General features: G+C 38.0%; 4 protein-coding genes across 4 annotated transcripts; 1 reads left to right on the top strand and 3 right to left on the bottom strand.

Moving 5' to 3' along the window:
• Window positions 1-9,471: 9,471 nt before the first annotated feature.
• On the bottom strand, window positions 9,472-11,163 carry LOC132564148 (uncharacterized). Its single transcript, XM_060228828.1, has one exon. The coding sequence runs from the start codon at window positions 11,161-11,163 to the stop codon at window positions 9,472-9,474; it is 1,692 nt and encodes a 563-aa protein (XP_060084811.1).
• Window positions 11,164-13,093: 1,930 nt separating this feature from the next.
• LOC132564147 (uncharacterized) lies at window positions 13,094-14,665 on the bottom strand. The gene is made up of 3 exons (XM_060228827.1): window positions 14,480-14,665; window positions 13,921-14,206; window positions 13,094-13,827 (listed from the first exon to the last, which is right to left on the bottom strand). The coding sequence occupies exons 1-3, from the start codon at window positions 14,663-14,665 to the stop codon at window positions 13,094-13,096; spliced, it is 1,206 nt and encodes a 401-aa protein (XP_060084810.1).
• Window positions 14,666-14,782: 117 nt separating this feature from the next.
• Window positions 14,783-16,237, bottom strand: LOC132564146 (uncharacterized). Its single transcript, XM_060228826.1, has 3 exons — window positions 16,210-16,237; window positions 15,226-15,966; window positions 14,783-15,105 (listed from the first exon to the last, which is right to left on the bottom strand). The coding sequence occupies exons 1-3, from the start codon at window positions 16,235-16,237 to the stop codon at window positions 14,783-14,785; spliced, it is 1,092 nt and encodes a 363-aa protein (XP_060084809.1).
• A 1,598-nt stretch (window positions 16,238-17,835) lies between these two features.
• LOC132564145 (uncharacterized) lies at window positions 17,836-19,893 on the top strand. Its single transcript, XM_060228825.1, has one exon. The coding sequence runs from the start codon at window positions 17,836-17,838 to the stop codon at window positions 19,891-19,893; it is 2,058 nt and encodes a 685-aa protein (XP_060084808.1).
• Window positions 19,894-20,174: the final 281 nt, after the last annotated feature.

Here is a 20,174-nt window from a genome sequence, read left to right as displayed (position 1 = left end):
TGGATGCTGTGGTATCCCATAAGGCCACTTGGCTAACATCCTGATATTTCAAATGGTAGACATGTGCTGCATATACTATAGTGCTAACATATTGTGAAAACAAAAAGCGAAATGATATATTTCATGTCGCCAAGTAACAAAACATTATGCTTTAAAATACTAAAACTTCACCTCAGGTATGGAGGAATCTAGCATAAAATAATTATTTAAAGGCTAACCTTGTCTGTGTCATGAATGATGTCCTGTATTTTTATTCTTGGTTTTTTCAGCTGAAGCATCTCTACTTCTTTTTCTAAGGAAGCAATCTCCTCTTCCAAGTCTTGAATTTTGAAAAAAAAATCATTGGCTTAATATTCTTGGTACATATATATAAATTTGCACTAAAAACTCCATTCTTTGCTACTCATCTAAAAAGAGAGCTTAGGTTGACTTGAAAGCATTATAACTCATAAATACCTGATTTCAGTTTTAATGTCTGTACTTCAACATTATCCCCACAGTCAGGAATATGGTAGCTGTGATCTAGTGTTGCTAATTCCTTTGTAACAGATTTGTCGCTGTCGAACATCACCTCACCATCCAATTCAACTTTTGGTCTTTTTCGTCAGTAGGAAAAATCAGTTAGAGTGACATTTCCTTTTTTTGTGGTTTAATCTTAAGTTAACGTGAGGAGCAATATTTACATAATTATCATAGCGCTATAGTATAAGACATAAGCAAAAAGGTAACAACAGGTTGTAAGCAACAGACAACTTTCAATACTGTATTTATCCTGCAATAAGCTAAGGGGGCCAGTGTTTAATATTGGATCAATAATTGGGATGTTACTATGTGAAATGTTAAAAAAGCTAATTCAGGAAGGTTGATATTTTTGTTAAATCTAAACACCCTTACACATGTATGGAGTGTAGTTCTGTATATTTTCATAATTGTTATTTACTGTGAAATATCAAGAAATAATAAAGTTATTTTTCAATAATTATTTTTTAGTTGTTTGTACGAAAAATGCTAGACAATCCAAGGCTACGGAAAATAACACTAAATGGGGGTGAAATTATTTCAAGGTAGGTTTTTGTGTTTTGTCAAAATCTAAATGTATTGTAAACAAAACGTTGAATTTGCCGAAGATCTCACTACGTTAATAGTGTGTTCTGCTTTGAACTATCTGGATGAAAATTTATGCCAAAAATCAACATTTTCTTATTTACAGAATGGAGTATGGAGATCAAATTGCCAAAAAGTCAAATTTGAAATAATTACCAAAGCTGAACTAATTTTTGTTGGTTTTTTTTATATGCAACTATGAAAAAAACAAAAATACAAATTGCAAACCTATCATGAGTGCGGTTCATTCAGTTTGCAAATCATTTTTATGCTAAGAGCATTGCTCTTCAGCATGTTGCTGTCGCCCCTGAGTATCAGTACTTCGTTTTCATTGGTTCATAAATCGAAAGTTTACTCCTACTCCATCTGCCGGACATAACTGCAATCATTGGATTATCGCCCCTACAAGTTGCTGATGCTAGTCATTAAATGAAACAACCTTATCGACATTTTCTTCATTACTTGTACATCAAGAAAACGTTTTGTGTTCTGTATAAATGATAATCAGACATCGAAATGTGTAAATACAATGACAAAGACTCACGTTTATGATGGTAAATTTTGCGAGGCGATGCCAATATGGCGGCTTAACTTTCTTTTCCGCGCGATGCATTGTGGGTGTCATACATTTGTATTACTTTCTTTTTTTTTCCTTTTTCGAAAATTTACTTCCCGTTTAATACTATTGAAAACTTTTAAAATACTGAAATATGTAGTTGGAAATAAAAATGAAACTAAAATAAGAATGATTTAGAGTAGCATAAAATTTTGACGGAAATAGCCGGGATGCTCTGTGCTGGTGGACCCTGAAAGAAGACGGTGGCTGAAAGAAGACGGCGGGTAATTCATATAGGTAAGTATCACTCTATATATATATATATATGTAAGCTGAATTTAAAGTCAATACTTATACTGAACTAGCAATTGCATTTTTTTGCAACAATTCATTTGAAATGAGCCATCGCATGTATTGAATTTAGGCTCGACGGCGACGCGCAAGCTGGGCACTGCCGCCATGGCACTTTTTTTTCAAAATATTTTCAAGACTTTTCCTTTGAAGCAGTATGCATTTGAAAAATGTTATGTAAGCATCTAGCACATTTTTGTTGCTTCCGTAAAGTATTTCAGTATTTTGAAATGGATTTATTTTTAAATGATCGTTTCATAATGGTCTCATCGCAGTCACTTCTGTCAGTGGCCCAACAGATCGGAAATTAAACAGAAAAAAACTTATCCGTAATATTGTACTGTACTACTTACGCTACCGTGAATAGATCTAGGAATCTATCTGTGTAATATATCGATTTTACTTTAAAATATCGGTCACTGTCCGTGCTATTGTAGATCTAGCTCTTTCAAATTTCTGATCGGAGATAATTTATAAGTACCCCAAGTCCAGGGTATGAAATCGTACGGGAACTCTACAGCTATGCCAATTGTAAGGTTTACATGTGAAGTTAATATATATAGTTTTAGCTTAAATTTAGTTTTTGTCTTTCTGACATGATGTCTCGTTGATTCTGTTGAAGAGTGATGCATGTGAACGATTACAACATGAAGATTGGGAATAATGAAGATGTCAATTAACATCTGAATCCCGGAAAGTGTTTTGATAAAGATTAGGATAAACCTAGCAAAGTGTTAGGTCCCAGTGTGAATGTGTAAAGTGTAAGGTCCCAGTGTGAATGTGTAAAGTATTATTGGTACAATGCTTATTATGCCTGAACTTTTAATATATGTACTGTATTTGTTCATCTCAGAAATTTCAGTATTATGTCAACTGCGTCCACTTTCAGTTCAACACTTTTGATTCATCAATTTTACCCAGCCCTAGGCGCAATATTTGTCATTAATTGTCGACTGTTTTTTAGCGTTTTAGAGTTTTGTTTCCATGGTGAATGGAATGAAATGGGATAAATAGTCTAACCAATACCCCTCGAGAGCTAATTAAGACATTGCAGTATTATCACTTTGGACCTTATTAAAAGTCAAATTGAAACTTTAATAAACTCAAGTGACCGTAGGTACAACAATAAGATGTCAATAATCAATGAAATTGATTAATTGAGAGGACATTTTCTTAGTACAGTTAACCAGGCTTTGTAGTGGTTTGTTCAGAACTATAGTTCTGGTTAAGTAAGCATTAATTATGTCCTTTCAGCTACAATGACATACATTTTTGAAATACCTCTACTGTAGCTAAATGTGGCATTTGTAATAGACAGCCAAAGTTAATTTTGTGATAGACGTAGCAAAAGTTAATTTTAGGATCAGTTAGGACAGCTACTGTTTGTAACAGGCATGGGTTCAATTACATGATGATGTAATTAATTAAATTACAATTACATTATGAAAATGGCATTGCCATTACATGACGGTCCAATGTAATTAATTAAATTACACATTACTTTTCAAGTCAAAATGATTTTTGAAATACAAACGTCAAAATAAATTATCATACTGCACAGATTTATCACACGAATTTAACTTTATGATTCAATCTCTGTATGACCATGGTCAATTTGACAGTCCTGAACGTCAAAATAATTAATCACAGTATATTTAATATAGACTCCTATTGGGAAATTCAAGACTATAGGCTTATACAGAAATGTATATTTCTTGCACAAAATCATAGCAATAAAGAAATATAGTTATTTATTTCCCTTACTCTCTTTCAGCAGGTGGATGTCCCTGAAGAAATGAAATCTGGAATGGTAGAAGGTATCTCTATTGATTCTTCTAACTTGGAATTGGCCATTGTGACCAACAATGGATTTGAGGATGATTGAAGATGATTAATCACTTGAGGAGATGCTAACAACCATGTTGCCTTTTAAGGTCACAGTACTCTCTAAAGGCGGCAATATATTTACCATCACGAAAGAAGAATCAACAAATTGCGGAAACTAAAAAAATGTGGAAAAGATCATTGTATACTGCATTTGTAGTAAATTTGTATACAATCTTCAATTTACTTGAGTAGAAAGATTCACAAGTTATACCAAGTTTGTGTAGAAAGGATCACTGTATACTGAGTTTGTTGTTTACAAATGTGTACAAAAGATCGCTGTATACTGAACATAATACGACTTCTGTTTAAAACCTTCATTTAAACTTAGGCATGTATTTTTTTTATTTATCTTAAAAGTCTACCTACCACAATTTTGTTTATGCAATCTTGTACTAGGATATTGACCTGACAAGATTACATTGCTGATCAAAGCATGGAAAGAATACTGTATCTAAAAACTGAATAAAACAAGATATAAGCATCTGTATCATGTTTTTTTATTATTATTTTTTTCTCATAATGTCTGTCCACATGGAATTTGTAAGCACTCTTGTGCATTCTTATACCACCAAAAGGGTGGTTAAATCGAATCAAGTTGTCTATCTGTCCATCCATCTGTTTGTCTGTCTATAGACACATCTTGTCTGGACAACTCCAATGAAACTTTACAGTAATATTCGGGACAATGTGTAGATGTGCATGCACCATTTTCCCTCAAAATATTGATTGCCATGGCAACTGGTCAATATAGACAGGTTTTGCATGTCGGTCAACTTCTAAACCTGTGGACCAATTTCAACAAAACTTCGCAGGAATGTTAGGGAACATGTGCACATGCCGCTGTGTTTCAGAGGATGTTTCTGTGCAAAAGGTCACCATGGGGAGATAACTAAGGCTGTGGGTGTTGGGGTATTAGTTATCATTTGGATTACAGTTTCAGTTATCCCTGGGCAATGTGGAGAGGATGTAGTAATGATTTTGAGGATTGAATGTAGAGGTCACAGTACTTGCATAAGTACTATATGATTACCTTGTAAACGCATTGAGACTAAGACAGTTAGTATACCTTAATCAAATTTGGAACATGTATCCCTTATGAGAAGTCGGTTTCGTTAGAAATTCAGGGTCAGATGTCAAAGATCAAGGTCACAGTAAAAAAACGGATAGTTGCATGGGGATGTTTTCCTTTGCATTACCCTCGTTTTTCTATCAAATTTCACAACCTAAAAGATATTCACATCTTGCAAATTTCAAGGTTCAAGGTCACTGTAAGGATGTTAAAAAATGATAATACAAGAGGATTAAAATATCTTGCGACAAGTTTTAGAGAACAAAGAATATATAAACATGTCAACAGAATTGTAGAACCAGCAAAACAAGTGTAAAATTGAAACAAAGACAATATCTACTTGAAGATTCCCTGAAAAAGTACAAGGAGAATAAGACCAGGTGTTCCAGAAGAATAGGCATCTTCCATTTTAAGTTATGGTGACAAATCATGTTTGTTTTAGAAAATTGGCACTCTTATGCAGTCATTTACAAACAATCTGGAAAATGAAGCTGTCCAATATTTGTATGTAGCATGTTATTTGCATGATGGTCTAACTAATGGTCTTAAACCAATAAGATACGCAATCTTTAAAGTGATAATATGGTGTCCAAGATCAACATTCCCTACAATGTATCCAAAGAAATGGACAACTTCTTTCATTGCATCTTGGAGCCTACTTGGGACATGTATTACATAAGTAATACTACTAAGCTTGTTATTTCTGATATCTGCTGGTAATTTTTTATGGGCTGCAATGATTTACTGCTTGCATATAGCTGGTTTCAGTATATAGCAAGCTAATAACAAAGAAGTTATTTTTTAATGGTCTTAGCATACCAGTACTTTCAGTACTTTGATTTCTTTTATAGTTGTATAAAAAAATTATTTTCTTTCAATGCTTCTTTCAAGTATATATAGCTCTTCAGAGTATGAACAAAGTTTAAATTTATACAGTATTTAGGATTGATTTGGAAGCAAGTTCTTGTAACTCAACTTCAACCAGCGGGATTTGTTACGAATGACTTACAAAAAGAAATGGATCGGTAGGCCTATGTGACGTATATCTATATATTCGTAACAAACCCTTGTGATTCAACTGATATGAATCTACAGATACATAAGCCAAAAAGGTGTATTTCATCTTGTAATATCTGTATTAGCGAATATTATCTGAACCCATCTCTTTCATCAATATTATAAAATGATAAAAGCATACGCTAAATAAGAAGTCACTAGGCCTATAACTTGTCAAACCAGCCTCCTACACACGGACGCTTGTTACGTTATATAGGGTGAGCAGGCTCCTACACATTGACAAACAGGGAGAGAAGGTTCCTACACACCGACATGCAGGGGGAGCAGGCTCCTACACACCGTCATACATTGAGAGCAGGCTCCTACACCAGTAGTAAGAAATTGCCGGTATAAGCGCATTTTCAAATTAGGGTTGAAAACCAACCACTAACACATCTGACTCAACAAGCTCAAAACCAACCACAACAATGTTTAAACAGGGTCTAAATGACTTAAAGAAAAAACATTCTATAATGTAACGAGCGGCCTCGCAAGCTCGACTATCTCCTTATTGCTGACCCATGAATTGAACGTCTCTGGATAACCCTTCCACTTGACCAGCGACCTCGTTTTACCCTTCTTGACGACTTTTTCTATCCTGTATACCTCTTGGCTCGTCTTCTGCAACTCGGCTTCGTAGAAGGTACCCCGAATTTCTTCTCCGTTTTGATCGCTAATCTTATACGTTACGGGCGACGTGCGTCAGGCAGTAAATTTGTTCATGTGCTTCACATATAATTTACACCGGTTTTCTAGATATACTCTTGGTGATATTGTTTTTGCTTTCACCTTAATTGTGCATACAGCATTTGCATCACGAGTAATAGGAACGGGTGACATATACATCATGTAGGCCGTTTTTTTTTTACCTTAGTACCTTTACTATCAGCCGCAAACTGACTTATCAGGGGCGCGTTTTCAAACAACCCATCCCCCGTCTCAACGTCTACCATCACCAAATCACCAATAAAATAGTAACTCCTATAATCCACACCCAGGTAGACGAAAACCTCTAAATAATCCCCAGCCTTTACATTTGAGATCGTTAGTGTTATAAAAGGTAAAGTTGATGGGGTGATAGTTTCTGCTTGAGTGTGCAAATAAGTATATGGACCATACATTCTCCACGAGTCAACTAAAACAGCATCCACATAACCTTTTGTTGCGGCGTGACCATCAGTCGAGGGTTGAGCCAAGGATAGGCCAGTTATTTCATGGCCTCCCATATGCAAAGATCCAGTCATAGTGTCTCCTCTCTTACTAACTCTAGCTACCTCACGAATGGACTTTGAAGTAACCATCCAATGTTTACCACTCCACGTAAATGTTCTCGATTCTCCACCAAAAACAATCAAAGATTGTAAAGTCCCAACAGATGTATCAGTACTGTCATACGGATTTACTATTCTATTCTCATTATCCCACATTGAACATTGATTACCGTATTTTTCGTGAATAACTAAGTATTCTTTACCGACGGTAGCTGTTGGCGGAAATTTTAGCACAACGTTTCCGCTGGTGGTATCTGCTAGAATAATATGATACGTATCATCCAGATTATACAAACCTGCTGTAACGAGGGTGGTTACGGGTGTAGGGTTAACAATTTGACCATCGACATAATTCTTAGTAGAGACGTCTTGCGCGTTCACAGGATCCGACACGTTCGTTAACGTATTTCCCGCCATATCGATGGAACCAGTTACGGTAGACCCATTCTTTCGTAGAAAATTCTTATTGACGTACGACAGAGACACACCGGGCTCTGGTGGTGGGATGTTGTACTCTGACGTCATATATCCAAATTTGTGAACAGGCATTCTTTTTTTATATGTATATTTTTATAAATTAATTTCTAATAGAAGTGAAATAATAGCTCCGGTAATTTTTGTTGTTGTTACGTTGGTTACAAAGTTGAGCACATCACCTACATTTAAACTGATTCCTCTCACATCCGAAACGTGATTAAATTCTCCTTGTGGCTTTAAAATTTTACATTGAGTTTTACTACCATTTAACACGAGGACTACACCAGCCTCTACGGGAGTGGATTCTGGTGTTGTAACCGACGTACCTATTTTCAAAACTTTAGATGGTGCTAGCACGGTATAGCCAGCGTTTTTACCTGTTGCACCATCACCGAACGAGTATTCGTACTTCCCTTTCACCAGTCCACCTTTTTCTTCAGCCCAGATAGTTATATATTTTTTATTCATTTTTCTTTGTAATTTTTGTGTATTCATTAATAGCTGAGAATACTTGACTCTTAGATCCTGGATATCCATCTCTAATTTAGTCACATCAGCTTTTCTTTGGAAATTCTTATTGACGTACGACAGAGACACACCGGGTTCTGGTGGTGGGATGTTGTACTCTGACGTCATATATCCAAATTTGCATGTTTTTTAATATATATATTATTATACAAGATCCCTCGCTTCAAATAGGATATCAACTCATTCGGAGGTTGTATGCCATAGCTATCGAAATAGTATTTATTTTTTCCTTGTTTGTACCAGGCGGTCCAGTGCGTTCCTCCTCCGTCACTAGAATCTAAATTCAGAATCCCACATTCATTTCTCTTTGGTCTCTTCGGAAGTGTATCGCACAGAAATACTCCTCTAAAATTTGGTATTTTCAATTCATCTGCAGCCCTCGTTAACTCGATATTACTTAGCGGTTTATTTGGCAGAACGACTTTTCCCACTGAAATGTTCATTTTTATATATATCTATTAAAGTTTAAAGTGTCCGTGGGCTAGTGTGCGCATCCCGTCCTGGAGGATGATTCGCTTGTCGTCATTTGCCGAAAGAGCTATTTTGTTAATTTCTTCGGTGTACACATCATGACAGTGGCTCCTGATGACGTTCATCTTTCGCAACTGATCCTCACCCGTAAACAAACATTTCTTGTAATCCTCAAACGAAATACTCTTTCTGACAACGGACCTTTTCACCCCCTTACACTTCTTCTCCTCATACCCCTCAAGCAACTTGTAACTGTACAACTTATCTCTCAATCCCACGAATTCTCGGATGATCTTACCTCCTGCCTCGTCCTTGAACATCCCCACCACTTTCTTGTTACGACCGACTTCGATGCCCGATGGGTGATCCTTTGGGAAGTTGCTGGTGTCAAACTTGGCTGCTACGTCACCAGAGATGTCCTTGTAAAAGTCCTCCGTCTGGATTTCGTATGCCAAGGAATCGGTATCGGTAAACAGGAGTTTTGACTTTTCTCCGTACTTTGTCTTCATGTAATTGTAATGGAAGTCGTACATCAACGTCTTGCTCAGATCGAGGATGCACATCCCGAGATAAACGGGCTTGTTGAACTTCAGGTTCGTCTTTTTCATATGTACGGCAACCAGGTTCTCGTCGAAGATGATGCAATGTTTAAGATTGGGTTTTGCTGCCAACTTCTTCGCTTTTGTCTCGTCGTTGACTAGTCAGATATCCACTCGGCTCCTAATGTTCTCCATAGTCTTTCCGAAAACAGAGTTGTTCATGACCTTGAAAAAGTCCTTTTCAAACTCATTGTTTGCCTCTGCTCGGAGATTGGTGTTCAGGTCGATGTATTGCTTCAACCATGCACTTTCCTCGAACCTGATGCCCCTGTGGATCTTTGTAATCTTCATTTCCAAGCCCTCGTATAGTTTGAGGTTCTCGTAGTGAATGACATAGTTAGTTTTGTCATTGAGATTGGGAATAAGCTTTTCCACATTATGGACTTTGAGACTTTCTGGAGCGAGCGGATAGTCATTGTGGAGATCATGCAGATCCTTTGGATATTCAAGGTCAACCTCCAGTATACAGCTGTGGTTCTTCCAAGAGTCCAGTTCACTGTCTGTCATCCACCCGAATCCGTGTGTAGGGAGCGGTTTGCTCATGGCCCAACCATAGAGATTGTTGGCATCCAAATAGGCAATATACTTCGCAGGATCATGGGGGTTGAATGTTTCACCCATGTATGGGTTGTTTGCTTTGCCATATCTGTTGCTGATCATCGATATCCCGCCTCTGATACCTTTCTCCACCATGAGCAACATGTCTGGATCTGATAACAGCTCCAACTTCACTTCGGTGATTTTCAAGGCAGCGTCCCATGCTAGTCCAGGCGCTGTATAATACCAGGCAGGGTCAAGATCGTAGTTCTTGATGCAGACGTCTCTAAAGTTCTCAAAGACATCTGCCAAGAGCAACACGTCCGACTGGTTGTACAGTTCGTGGTAGTCCCTGAGTGACTTCATGCCAAACTCTTTCCACACAGTTTGTGCATCGTCACTAATCCCTTCTCCAATGAGTCTGGAGTAGAACGCTACTTTTCGTGGAAGGGCTGTTTCATCTAGTCTTTTGAGTTCATATGGGTAGACACCCTTTCTCATTAGTAAGTCTAGATGTTTTCCGTTATAGTACTTCGAAGTGTTAGTGAAGCAGTCCTGATCCAGATTACCGGACAGCTTATCCAGGCTAGAGGCCATGAACTTGAAGCTGTCGATGAATCTGAGCTGGTGCTTAACATCCTTCTCTTTCCCGTCCTTGCTAGTATAAGAACCGACAACAACCTCCTTGGTGAAGCTGATGTACTTTTCCTCGTTGTTCGGGATGCAGTTGATGTTCCCCTCAGTTTTACCGAGGTTCTTGACGAACAGATGACTGTCATAGCCGCTCAGATTGTGGAACACCACGGGAGTGAACTTCGGCTTCTTGTACTGCAAGGTACAACTATTGTGAGCTGCACCTCGGTATTTCCCAGTAGCGTGACAGTGATCTCTCACCTTCTTGTCATCCTTACCGAACTCACCTTCGCAGATCCAGCACTTTGTCGTCTTTTGGAATTGTTTGCGGTCATTTTCCCCAAAAATCATTAGTTTCGCAGGGATTTTGCCAATTTCTTTGATGTCTTTCTCCAACATTTCTACGAATATTTGGGAGACATCTTCGTCGTCAGTTTTCGCGGTGTAGGTAACCGGATCTTTAGAGAAGACACCATCATCAAAGCATTTGATGTTGTAACAAAAGCTCGATGGGGTGTGTTTCTGGTATTTCTTCGTGTAGCTCTTTCCCGGACACGGTTCACACGTATCTACGGGTTTGATGAAAGATTCAAAGTCAACATACACTGTGAACGGCACTCTCATGGACTTGTGTATGTGCAAACGAAATGGTCGAACCCTCTTCTGGCATCTCTATCTTGACGGCCTCGTTTGAATAACAGTATTCCATGTGCTTATTCAACGATTCCTGTGAGTAGAAGGGGTTCAAACATCTGAGACAGTAATAATTTTTGTGTTGGTGGTTTCCGGTTGGCTGGACAACAAACGGCTCTTGTCTTTGATGACGCAGTAATGCTGCTTTTCCCCATCAGTGATCAATAAAAGGTTTATTGTTACCCTATCAACGTGTTTGCTTATTCGGAGGGGGTGAACACTAGTTTCATAGCCAAAGACAGTAATAGATATGTCTGGGTTTTGCTTCTCGACATGATCTATTGTCTTAAGACTAACTGGGTAATCAATACCGTCCATGTTGAGTTTTTCTGCTTGCATTCTGAGCATCTTAGTTATGCGGCAAGCATCACGTTCTACGGGATGTAATGCTCGAGCCAGTGCCCAGAGGAAGCATCTGTTGTCATCATTTTTTACATTGATCACTCCCATTTTAGGATGTGCAAGGGCCTCCGGAGTAGGGATGTAAGAGCCCCCCCTCAACGGTTCATAAGCAACTGTATGAATTTCAATGGCAATGATAGATTTAAATGTCCAGTTGCTGCCTCGCAACTGGAATGTCGCCATGGCCTCCATGACTCTATCAACCATTGCATCATACAGCTCATCTGCATCTGTTCCATCGAGGTTAATCTCGACATTAGAGTGAAAGGCTGCAGGCTCTACGATTGTTTCCGAGGCACTGACAAGGTTCACTTTTTCCATGTTACATCTAAGAATTAGCTTTACCTTAGTGCCTCGGATTCCTCTCAAGAGGTTAACTACATTTTGTCGGGCTGTGTTGAGAAACGATTGAGCATCAAACCCCTCTCTGCCATCTATGGTATATTGAGTCGTAAATTTCCTCAGAGCAGATCTTGTCTCTCTGATTTCAAACATCTGCTGCTTTCTGAATAAAGCATCTACTTTTTCCTTCAAGGCTTTTAATTTCGATGGGGCCTTCTTAACAACTTCTCTGTCTGCATCATGCAGCCATTCAACCCAATCTACAGCAGCTTTGATCGATTTATTTACCTTTTGTTTAACCTTGTCCCTGGTTGTAGGGATAAGGACAGTTTGAAGAGTCGGCACATTGATGCTAGGTACATCTGCATCTAAGAAATTTTGATCTGGAGGATTCCTCTGTGGGATGAAAGCCGATGCCAGTCGTCTTGCTCCTCTAGCAATGTTTGTTGCAGCATTCATAGCCGCATTACTAATTCTTCTGAAAAGACTCATTGTTTTTATTATATATAGATTTTTTTTTCTATAAGTCATTTTCAAAAAAAAATTATTCTTTCATGAATGTTGTATATGTTAACCCACATACAACATTTTTTTTTGCTTACATCTTGCTTTTCCACACCCTTCCATCCCAAAAGGTTATTATCCTCGAGGATTTGTCTATGAATTGAGATGCCTTATAAATGGATGGAAATGTAATCTCCTCTCCAGTATCAACATCCCTCAACACAACAGGTTTGGGGTTATTTCTAACTGCCATTGGATCTACCTCTTTCTTTGTCTTCACTGGTTTGGGTGGTTCCTCTGGTATTAATTCCTTTCCTTTCAACAGCTCGATCAGCCGCTTCTTGCCGCAATGAGAATAACCTTTGATTTTATTCTCACGAAGAATTGTTTTCAATTCAGACAGTTTCAACATTGTTTTTTTTATTATAGATTTTTATTTTCTTAAAGTCATTTTCAAGAAATGTAGAAATCTAGCTATATACAACGTTTACCTTCTTCCCATCGGTCTTGAAGTTTATCATCTTGTTACTAATCACAACAGCAAATGCTTCGGTACCCGCTGGCACGTTGGCATTAAACTGAGTTTTTATTTGGATGTCAGTGACTGCGGTCTTCAGTCGCTCACTCTGCTTGCTGACGTCGAACACAAACAGTGGGAAAAGTGTCTTGTAATCGGCGGGGTGATGTTGGGGTTTGACACCAACTCGTCCATGTTGTAAAACTTGGACCTGAAGGCTGCTACATCACCGTTCGCCCGACTGAATTGCTGTTTGGGAAAGGAGAGGTTGTAGTCAACTGCGGGGTATCTAGCCGAGTTTAGCATGACAAATATATTCCTCACATTGACGTTGTCAAAGATGGAAGGATTCTGCTCTTGGTCACCGTCTTTGTCAGTTTGGAAACCGACAATGATATAGCGCGGTCTTTCAGGCGCTGATTTGACAGATAGTCTCCAGGTGAAGCTAGTTGACTGTGGTATGGAGATGTAATCACATTGCCTGATCCTGTACATTACGGGTAGAAGCTCATTTGAATCGAGTGTCTTGTAAAGCTGAAATTTTTCAGCATCTGCGGGTAGTACATGAGGCATAAACCACGACACCTTTTCGAAGGTAATTTTCCCATCATCAACATTTGCATTCCTGAAGATCGCATCGTTGTCCGTTTTCCGCACCAGAGTCAGGGTTTGTTTCATACCATACACAATTTTGTCATAGTCTTCGCAAAATCCAAAGATGTGCTTGAGTGGTACTCTGAAACTAAATGTGCCCTTTGGATCAGGAGATTTGGTTATATAGGATTGGCGAACGCTAAATCCGGCATTGCCTGCTGCTGCAGCTGCAGATGCTGCAGCTGATGTGTCCTTGTATCACAATTGATTCAAACCCTGCGACTTGGAGAAGTCATCTGGATATTTCAACAGACCAAGCATCGTTGTACCCTGTCCTGGATGAAAGAGAGATTCAATCTCCTGTCCTGAAAGCTGGTACTTGATGTTGCTGAAAAGATACATGAGAGCATTATTCGTCAGTGTAACGTTATCATCGTTTGCGTAAGCGGTCCCGTCAGTTTTTGTCAGACGCCCTTCGATGATCAGATAGCTCTCGCTTGGGTGAGTAAACAGATCTTGTGTTTCAATATTGATCCTGAGCTCACCTGGGTTATTGAGATTCGTACCGGTAATCGGATCGTACTCATAGTGTTCGTATTCTTCGATGCTCTCATCCTTCATGGGAGCCTCAGTAAAATTTAGAATGTTCATCATATTTTATTTTTTTATTAGCAAGAGAAAATTTTTTTATATCATTTTACAGATATAAAAAAAATTTACAGAACCCACAAATGGGCGAGCGCCCTGCCAGCATTATTAACATACACGTCCGACAACACAATACTATCAAAGTGTTCTTTAGGAGTACATTTCCAATACATTGCACAAATTTTGTTTTCGTAGACAAGCTTTATCTTGCCTAAACCCGTTATAAAGATAATCATTAACCTCTCCCTCAATCTCCTTCATCCTGTCTACCTTCTCTTCGGGTAGTTTCAAGACAACACCTCTATGATGCCCATTTACATCTTCAGTTTCAAGGAATTCACACCCTTCAAGGCTGATCCTTGCATTCTTGACCAAAATACATGAATCGCGTGTTTGGTAATCGTGACGCTTGAATTCGATAGCCATTTTTTATTATAGATTTCATTTTTCTTTAAATCAATTTTAGACCAGATCCTTGATTCAATCTTTTGACGAGGTCTTGAATCGCAATCGCCCTCTGTTGCTGCATTCCGCTCCCATCTATTAGTGAATGGATATTCTGATCAACTGGGGATGACTGCTTCGCCGTTGTAGAATTGCTCGAGATTTGGGTGTAAGAGCTTTACGTGCGAGACCGCGCACTCCTTTCTCAAGGAAATTCTTTCCAGCATCAAGAGCTGCAGTCTTTCCAGCATCCATAGCTTTCTTCCCAACTTCCTTAGCAACGCTTTTACCAGCATCTAGAGCGGTAGAGGCAATCTGTTTCGCAGCATTGCTAGTAAATAATCTAGTGAAAAAACTTGCGATGCTATCAAACATTCCAGCACCGCCATAGACATACTGTCTTCTAAATCCATGATTCTTTGCTATAAACATTATTTTTTATAGTCTAGATATTATTTTTTTATATGCATTGACGTCCAGCACCTTTTGTCTTTTTAGTTCATCGCAAATCGATACAAGCTCGTTCCGAACGCCTGTGTTACCCGCTGCCTTGCTTGCCATCAGCAGGTCTAGTCTTTCGAGCAATTCATTAGGATCGCTAGGAATGACAACAGATGTGCCGGTCCCTTCGTAATAATCCCTATTAGTCCAAATGGTTCTAAGCACATTCTTCCATTTCAACCCCTTGCTGGCCTCTGGTCTGTTACTCTCTGGATCGTTGCCTTTTTTGAGAGCGGTCGATTCAATCATCATCTTCGCGTAATTTTCGTAGTCCTGGTCGGTGTATATTTGATCGTCTGGATTCTTGGTTACGATGAGTTCCCACAATCCCGGTGTTCCTTGGTACTCTTCACCATCCACTACTATGTTATCATCTACAAAGGCGACGGGCTTATTGCCTATATAAAAATTGCCGTTTTTATCGTATAGCCCGTACGTTCTATCAGCCTCGGATTTGGAGGCGAACTTCCTTAAATATTCTTGCGCGATTGGTCCGATAAACTGCGTATCAGTATCTTCCTTTTCTTGTTGTTGAAACCCCTCTATAGATGGAAACGCTGGAAATGTGATTTTCTTCAATTCCGATAGGTTTTCTTTGATGGGGCTAGTATCAGACCTTATGTCTTCTGCCGTACTTTTTTGTACGTCCGTTATGGATTTGAATATTTTACTGAGATCTGTTTGTAACTCTCGTTCACCAGTCCGTCTCTCTATATCTCTGTTTTGGAGCCTCTTTTTCAGCTCGAGAAACTCTTTTACGATTAAATCCCTTTTCTCGGGATCTGTAATCTTTAGAAAGGAGTATGTATGGTTTGGGTACCTATGCACCCCCAATATAAGAAAAACTGTCTCAGAAAATCAAAATAGTGAAGACATTTAATAATGGAAGTGTCCATGATTCTAGAATTGTTTTCAAGATTTAAAAAATATCACCAATTTTTTAATATAGCTGTTTGAAAATTGACAAAAAAACACGAAAATCGGTGATTTCCCCCATTTCGTGGGTACATTTTACTGAAGTTTACCATGAGCGCAGGCTTGAACAAGTTTCATATTGATGCTACAAAATAAAAATTTTAATAAAGTCATTGTGTTAAAAGGAAAAACTTGTTCAAGACTGCGCTCATATTAAAAAAATAGTTTTTAAAATTATTTTTCGGCGTTTTGATGCAAGATCGCGTGTAATATATGGTCCGGAACACGGAAAACGGACTTCGCCGCTATCGATATTTTTGTTTACTGCAGCAGAAACACTCAAATGATGGAGTTAAAACCAACAATTCCTTAATTTTTCACAACCAAGAAAGGTAAGATTTATTCTTGTTAGCAAAAATGTTTAACTGATGTGATATAAAAAATGAAGTTTTTTATTCATCGGACGTCTGCAGCACTTGATTGCATCATCAGTTTTACGTCTGGTTGACAGATGCCCCAATACAGGTAGACGGCAAAAAATCCACTAACTTTGTGTGATGTTTGTTAAAAAATTTATTCAAATGTCATTTATTAACAATAAAATCTATTTAAAGGTATCTCAATACTTTTTAAAGTTCTGAAACAGTATTATTCTGTGCTACCAAGCCCAGCTTGAATGTTGTTGATGTTGATCGCCGAACAAACGGTGAAGTGTCGTCTGAAGGCGAGCTCACAATAAATACAAGAGTAATTCATTATAAACTTCAACAGAGACTGTGTGTCTTGTTGAAGTCCACTGAAAATGTCTTCTTTCTGTCTGAAAATATTCGTTTTACTAACTAAGGAAAATAGAAATGAAAGAGTGCATCTATTTATACTTATTGTCTTGGAAACGGCCAGAGAGAAAGCCAACATAGTCGGTGTATATATACTTTCAAAATAGCTTACGGTTGCATATGATGTACCGTAGTGTAGTGGTATGAGGGTTGGCTCAGGAGCATAAGGACCGCAATTATGGTTGCCAATCCTGATGATCATTAATTTTATTTTTTGTTATTTTTTATTGTTTTATATTCAATTTAAGATACAAAACTATAATACATATTTTCTAGAGAGAACTTTGCAAGACATTATTATTTTTAACATTAATTAAAACTATTTGTGTAATTAATTAAGCTCTGACTTCAAATGCTGTTGACAACTCTTTTTTATTTAGTTATTTTGATTTCAAATAAAAAGAATACCTATTCTTAATTCAATTAAAAATGCAACCATGTAGTCTGTTCTTGAAAGTGCTTAGCAACATTTTATTTTTTTCACATTAAGAAAAAAATATTTGTAATATTAATTAAACTGTGAGTTCAAATCTTGTTGACAATCCATATTTCACAAACATTTATCGACATTTGTGTGAGTTACAGTCGTGCTGGTGCCTGTTCCTTTTTATTATGTTTTCTTCATTTTATTGTAAAAAAACTTAACAACATATTCACTAAATAATGTGTAATTATTGATCAATTATGACAAAAATATGTTATGTAATTTAAATATGAATATAATATCTATGTTTACAACTTTTAATTTCTTATACAATGTATAGAACACACATTCTTTTGAGTTCCACATAAAAAGTTGTCACTTTTATGTTTACATATTCTTTTTATACTTTTCTACGTTACTGTGATTTATATGGTTGGTATAAAGTATTAATATACTTATCAAATATTTCTTTCCAGATGCCAAAAGACATCCCATGTTGCATGTGCTTCAAAAGGTGTAAACCAAATTTTAGAAGGCATATCCCACCTGGCGTGGCCTTTAAAAGATATGTGGAGCGATGTGTTTGCAGGGACGTGAGTAGCAATGCCATGATATGCGGGGCATGTACGGCACGAGTGTATAGGAGTCTTCCAATATTTCACCAGACACCTGTAAATACTAATGATGACGAGTACATTTCTCAGCCACCAAAGAAAAAGACACTGTCGAGTCCTAAAACTATTAATTTGAACCTTCCCGCAATATCAAAATCTCATAAATCATGTATTGTATGTCATAAAGATGCAAACCAAAGAAACCATTTAACCAACATCCCACAACAAGGAACTACTCAGGCCTTCATAGTATGTGGTATATTCATACACCCCCATAGTAGATGTTGTGAGAGCCATATTGAGAACAATTATCTGAATGAAAATACGTTGGCATTACTTGGAACCAAGAAATCAAATGGCTGGTTTTCAAGAAGTGATATTACAGGTCTTCTCTCCGGAGTTCGAAGGATGCTGTCTACACATTCTGGACATTTGAATTTCGATGTGCCAATATTTTTAACCAATGAAGATTATGTAACATTGACAGGATTTACCAAACAGCACTTTGACGAAATTGTCACTCATTTGAAATCACTTAATAATTCAGCAGTTAGGTCAATCCGGACATGTCTTGCTGTGTTTCTCTTCAAATTACGTAGTGGATTGTCCAACAAGTTAATTGGTGTGTTATTTCATTTAACATATTCACAAATCCAGCGTATAGTGAACAGCACAAGGAATGCCTTAGTGGAAGATTTTGTACCAGATAACCTTGGATTTCAACACATATCTCATGGAGACTTTGTTCAAAACCACACTACAAATATAGCAAAATCATTGTTCCAACCAGGCGAAAACGAGGCTATTGTTGTTGCTGATGGCACCTATGTTTACATCCAGAAGAGTGCAGACTACAAATTCCAAAGGAGGTCCTATTCTATGCACAAGAACAGACCACTCGTTAAACCAATGATGCTTGTAGGAACGGATGGCTACATTCTGGATGTGCTCGGACCTTACCTGGCTGATGGCTCAAACAACGATGCCTCCATTACAAAACACATGCTTAGGGCAAATGAGGAAGCTAGCAAGTGGTTCAAACCCGGCGGCGTATTCATTGTAGACAGGGGGTTTAGGGACGCTGTGAGGTTTCTAGAAGACCGAGGTTTCGATGTGAAAATGCCCTTCTATCTTCAGAAAAGCTGCAAGCAGCACAGCACCGAAGAGGCGAACCTTTCTGGTTTAGTCACAAAAGTAAGATGGGTGGTAGAAAGCGTGAATGGCAGGATACAACAATGGAAACTGTTTGACAAAGTTGTTCCAAATACCCTGATCCCTCCTATTGGTGACTTTGTGAGAATCATCTGTCCTCTTATCAACAGGTTTAAAGAACCACTTGTGAAAACTGACGCAACATCAGAAGCACATTGCAGGGCAATGCTTGCAAAGTCCAAGGAACCAAACACAGTGAAGGCATTTTTGGAAAGCAACAACTTACTAAATAAGAGAACTGTTTATCAAAAGCTGGAAGCAGAAGACTTGATGGACTTCCCTAAACTTTCCATGGATGACGTACGAAACATCACCATGGGAGTTTATCAACTTAAACAGGCTCCAAGTTATACAAAGGAGCACTGTGTTGAAGATGGACTGTATGAGTTGCTGGTCTTCTCAGAAAACCCTAATCTGATCAAGTTAAAAATACAGTCTCGACACTGTAACAGCAGAGCACATTCTTTGTGGATTGAGTATGACTCACTTTCTGATGATCCCATCAAAGGTTGGTACTGCACTTGTAAAGTAGGCTCAAGAGTGGTCGGTTGCTGTGCCCACATTGCAAGTGCATTGTGGTTTCTAGGATATGAACGCTTCCAAGGCGAATCATCTGGCGCAGTGACTATTTCGACAAAGTCTTTGGCTGATGCAGCTGACATTCCAACAACAGATTCCGACACGGATGAGGAGTATCCAGAGGAATAAACTGTAACACTACATGTATTTAAAGTAGATATAATTTGAAGTCGCTTATCACTTGTTCATTTTCATGTTTGTTAAATTCTGTGAACAAAACCAAAGGTTATACATTGATTATATGCTTCGAATATGCTTTGCTTTCAAAAGCATCAGTGCAGATGTATGAAGCAAAATAGAAACCGATAACAGCTTAGGTGATGTTCTTGCTATGTGATAGACTTTGTTGCACACTTTGATTAATAATCAGTTTTTTATATTGTGTACACTAGTATACCTTTATAACAAAA

This window comes from Ylistrum balloti, unplaced genomic scaffold, assembly GCF_031769215.1.
Source record: "Ylistrum balloti isolate Yb309-2 unplaced genomic scaffold, AGI_CSIRO_Ybal_v1 Utg372016, whole genome shotgun sequence".
Taxonomy (NCBI): domain Eukaryota; kingdom Metazoa; phylum Mollusca; class Bivalvia; order Pectinida; family Pectinidae; genus Ylistrum; species Ylistrum balloti.
Note: the sequence above shows the minus strand (reverse complement) of the source record. Positions and strands in the feature narration are given on the sequence as shown.

Coding starts and splice junctions, on each gene's coding strand:
- LOC132564148 (XM_060228828.1), bottom strand. CDS start 11,163: ATGAGAGTGCCGTTCACAGTGTATGTTGACTTTGAATCTTTCATCAAA.
- LOC132564147 (XM_060228827.1), bottom strand. CDS start 14,665: ATGGCTATCGAATTCAAGCGTCACGATTACCAAACACGCGATTCATGT. Junction 14,207..14,479: donor TGAAGGAGATTGAGGGAGAG/GTTAATGATTAT, acceptor GCTCCCATGAAG/GATGAGAGCATCGAAGAATA. Junction 13,828..13,920: donor TCTCTTTCATCCAGGACAGG/GTACAACGATGC, acceptor CATCAGCTGCAG/CATCTGCAGCTGCAGCAGCA.
- LOC132564146 (XM_060228826.1), bottom strand. CDS start 16,237: ATGAAACTTGTTCAAGCCTGCGCTCATG. Junction 15,967..16,209: donor TGTTCAAGCCTGCGCTCATG/GTAAACTTCAGT, acceptor TAAAGATTACAG/ATCCCGAGAAAAGGGATTTA. Junction 15,106..15,225: donor GATGGCAAGCAAGGCAGCGG/GTAACACAGGCG, acceptor TAATGTTTATAG/CAAAGAATCATGGATTTAGA.
- LOC132564145 (XM_060228825.1), top strand. CDS start 17,836: ATGCCAAAAGACATCCCATGTTGCATGTGCTTCAAAAGGTGTAAACCA.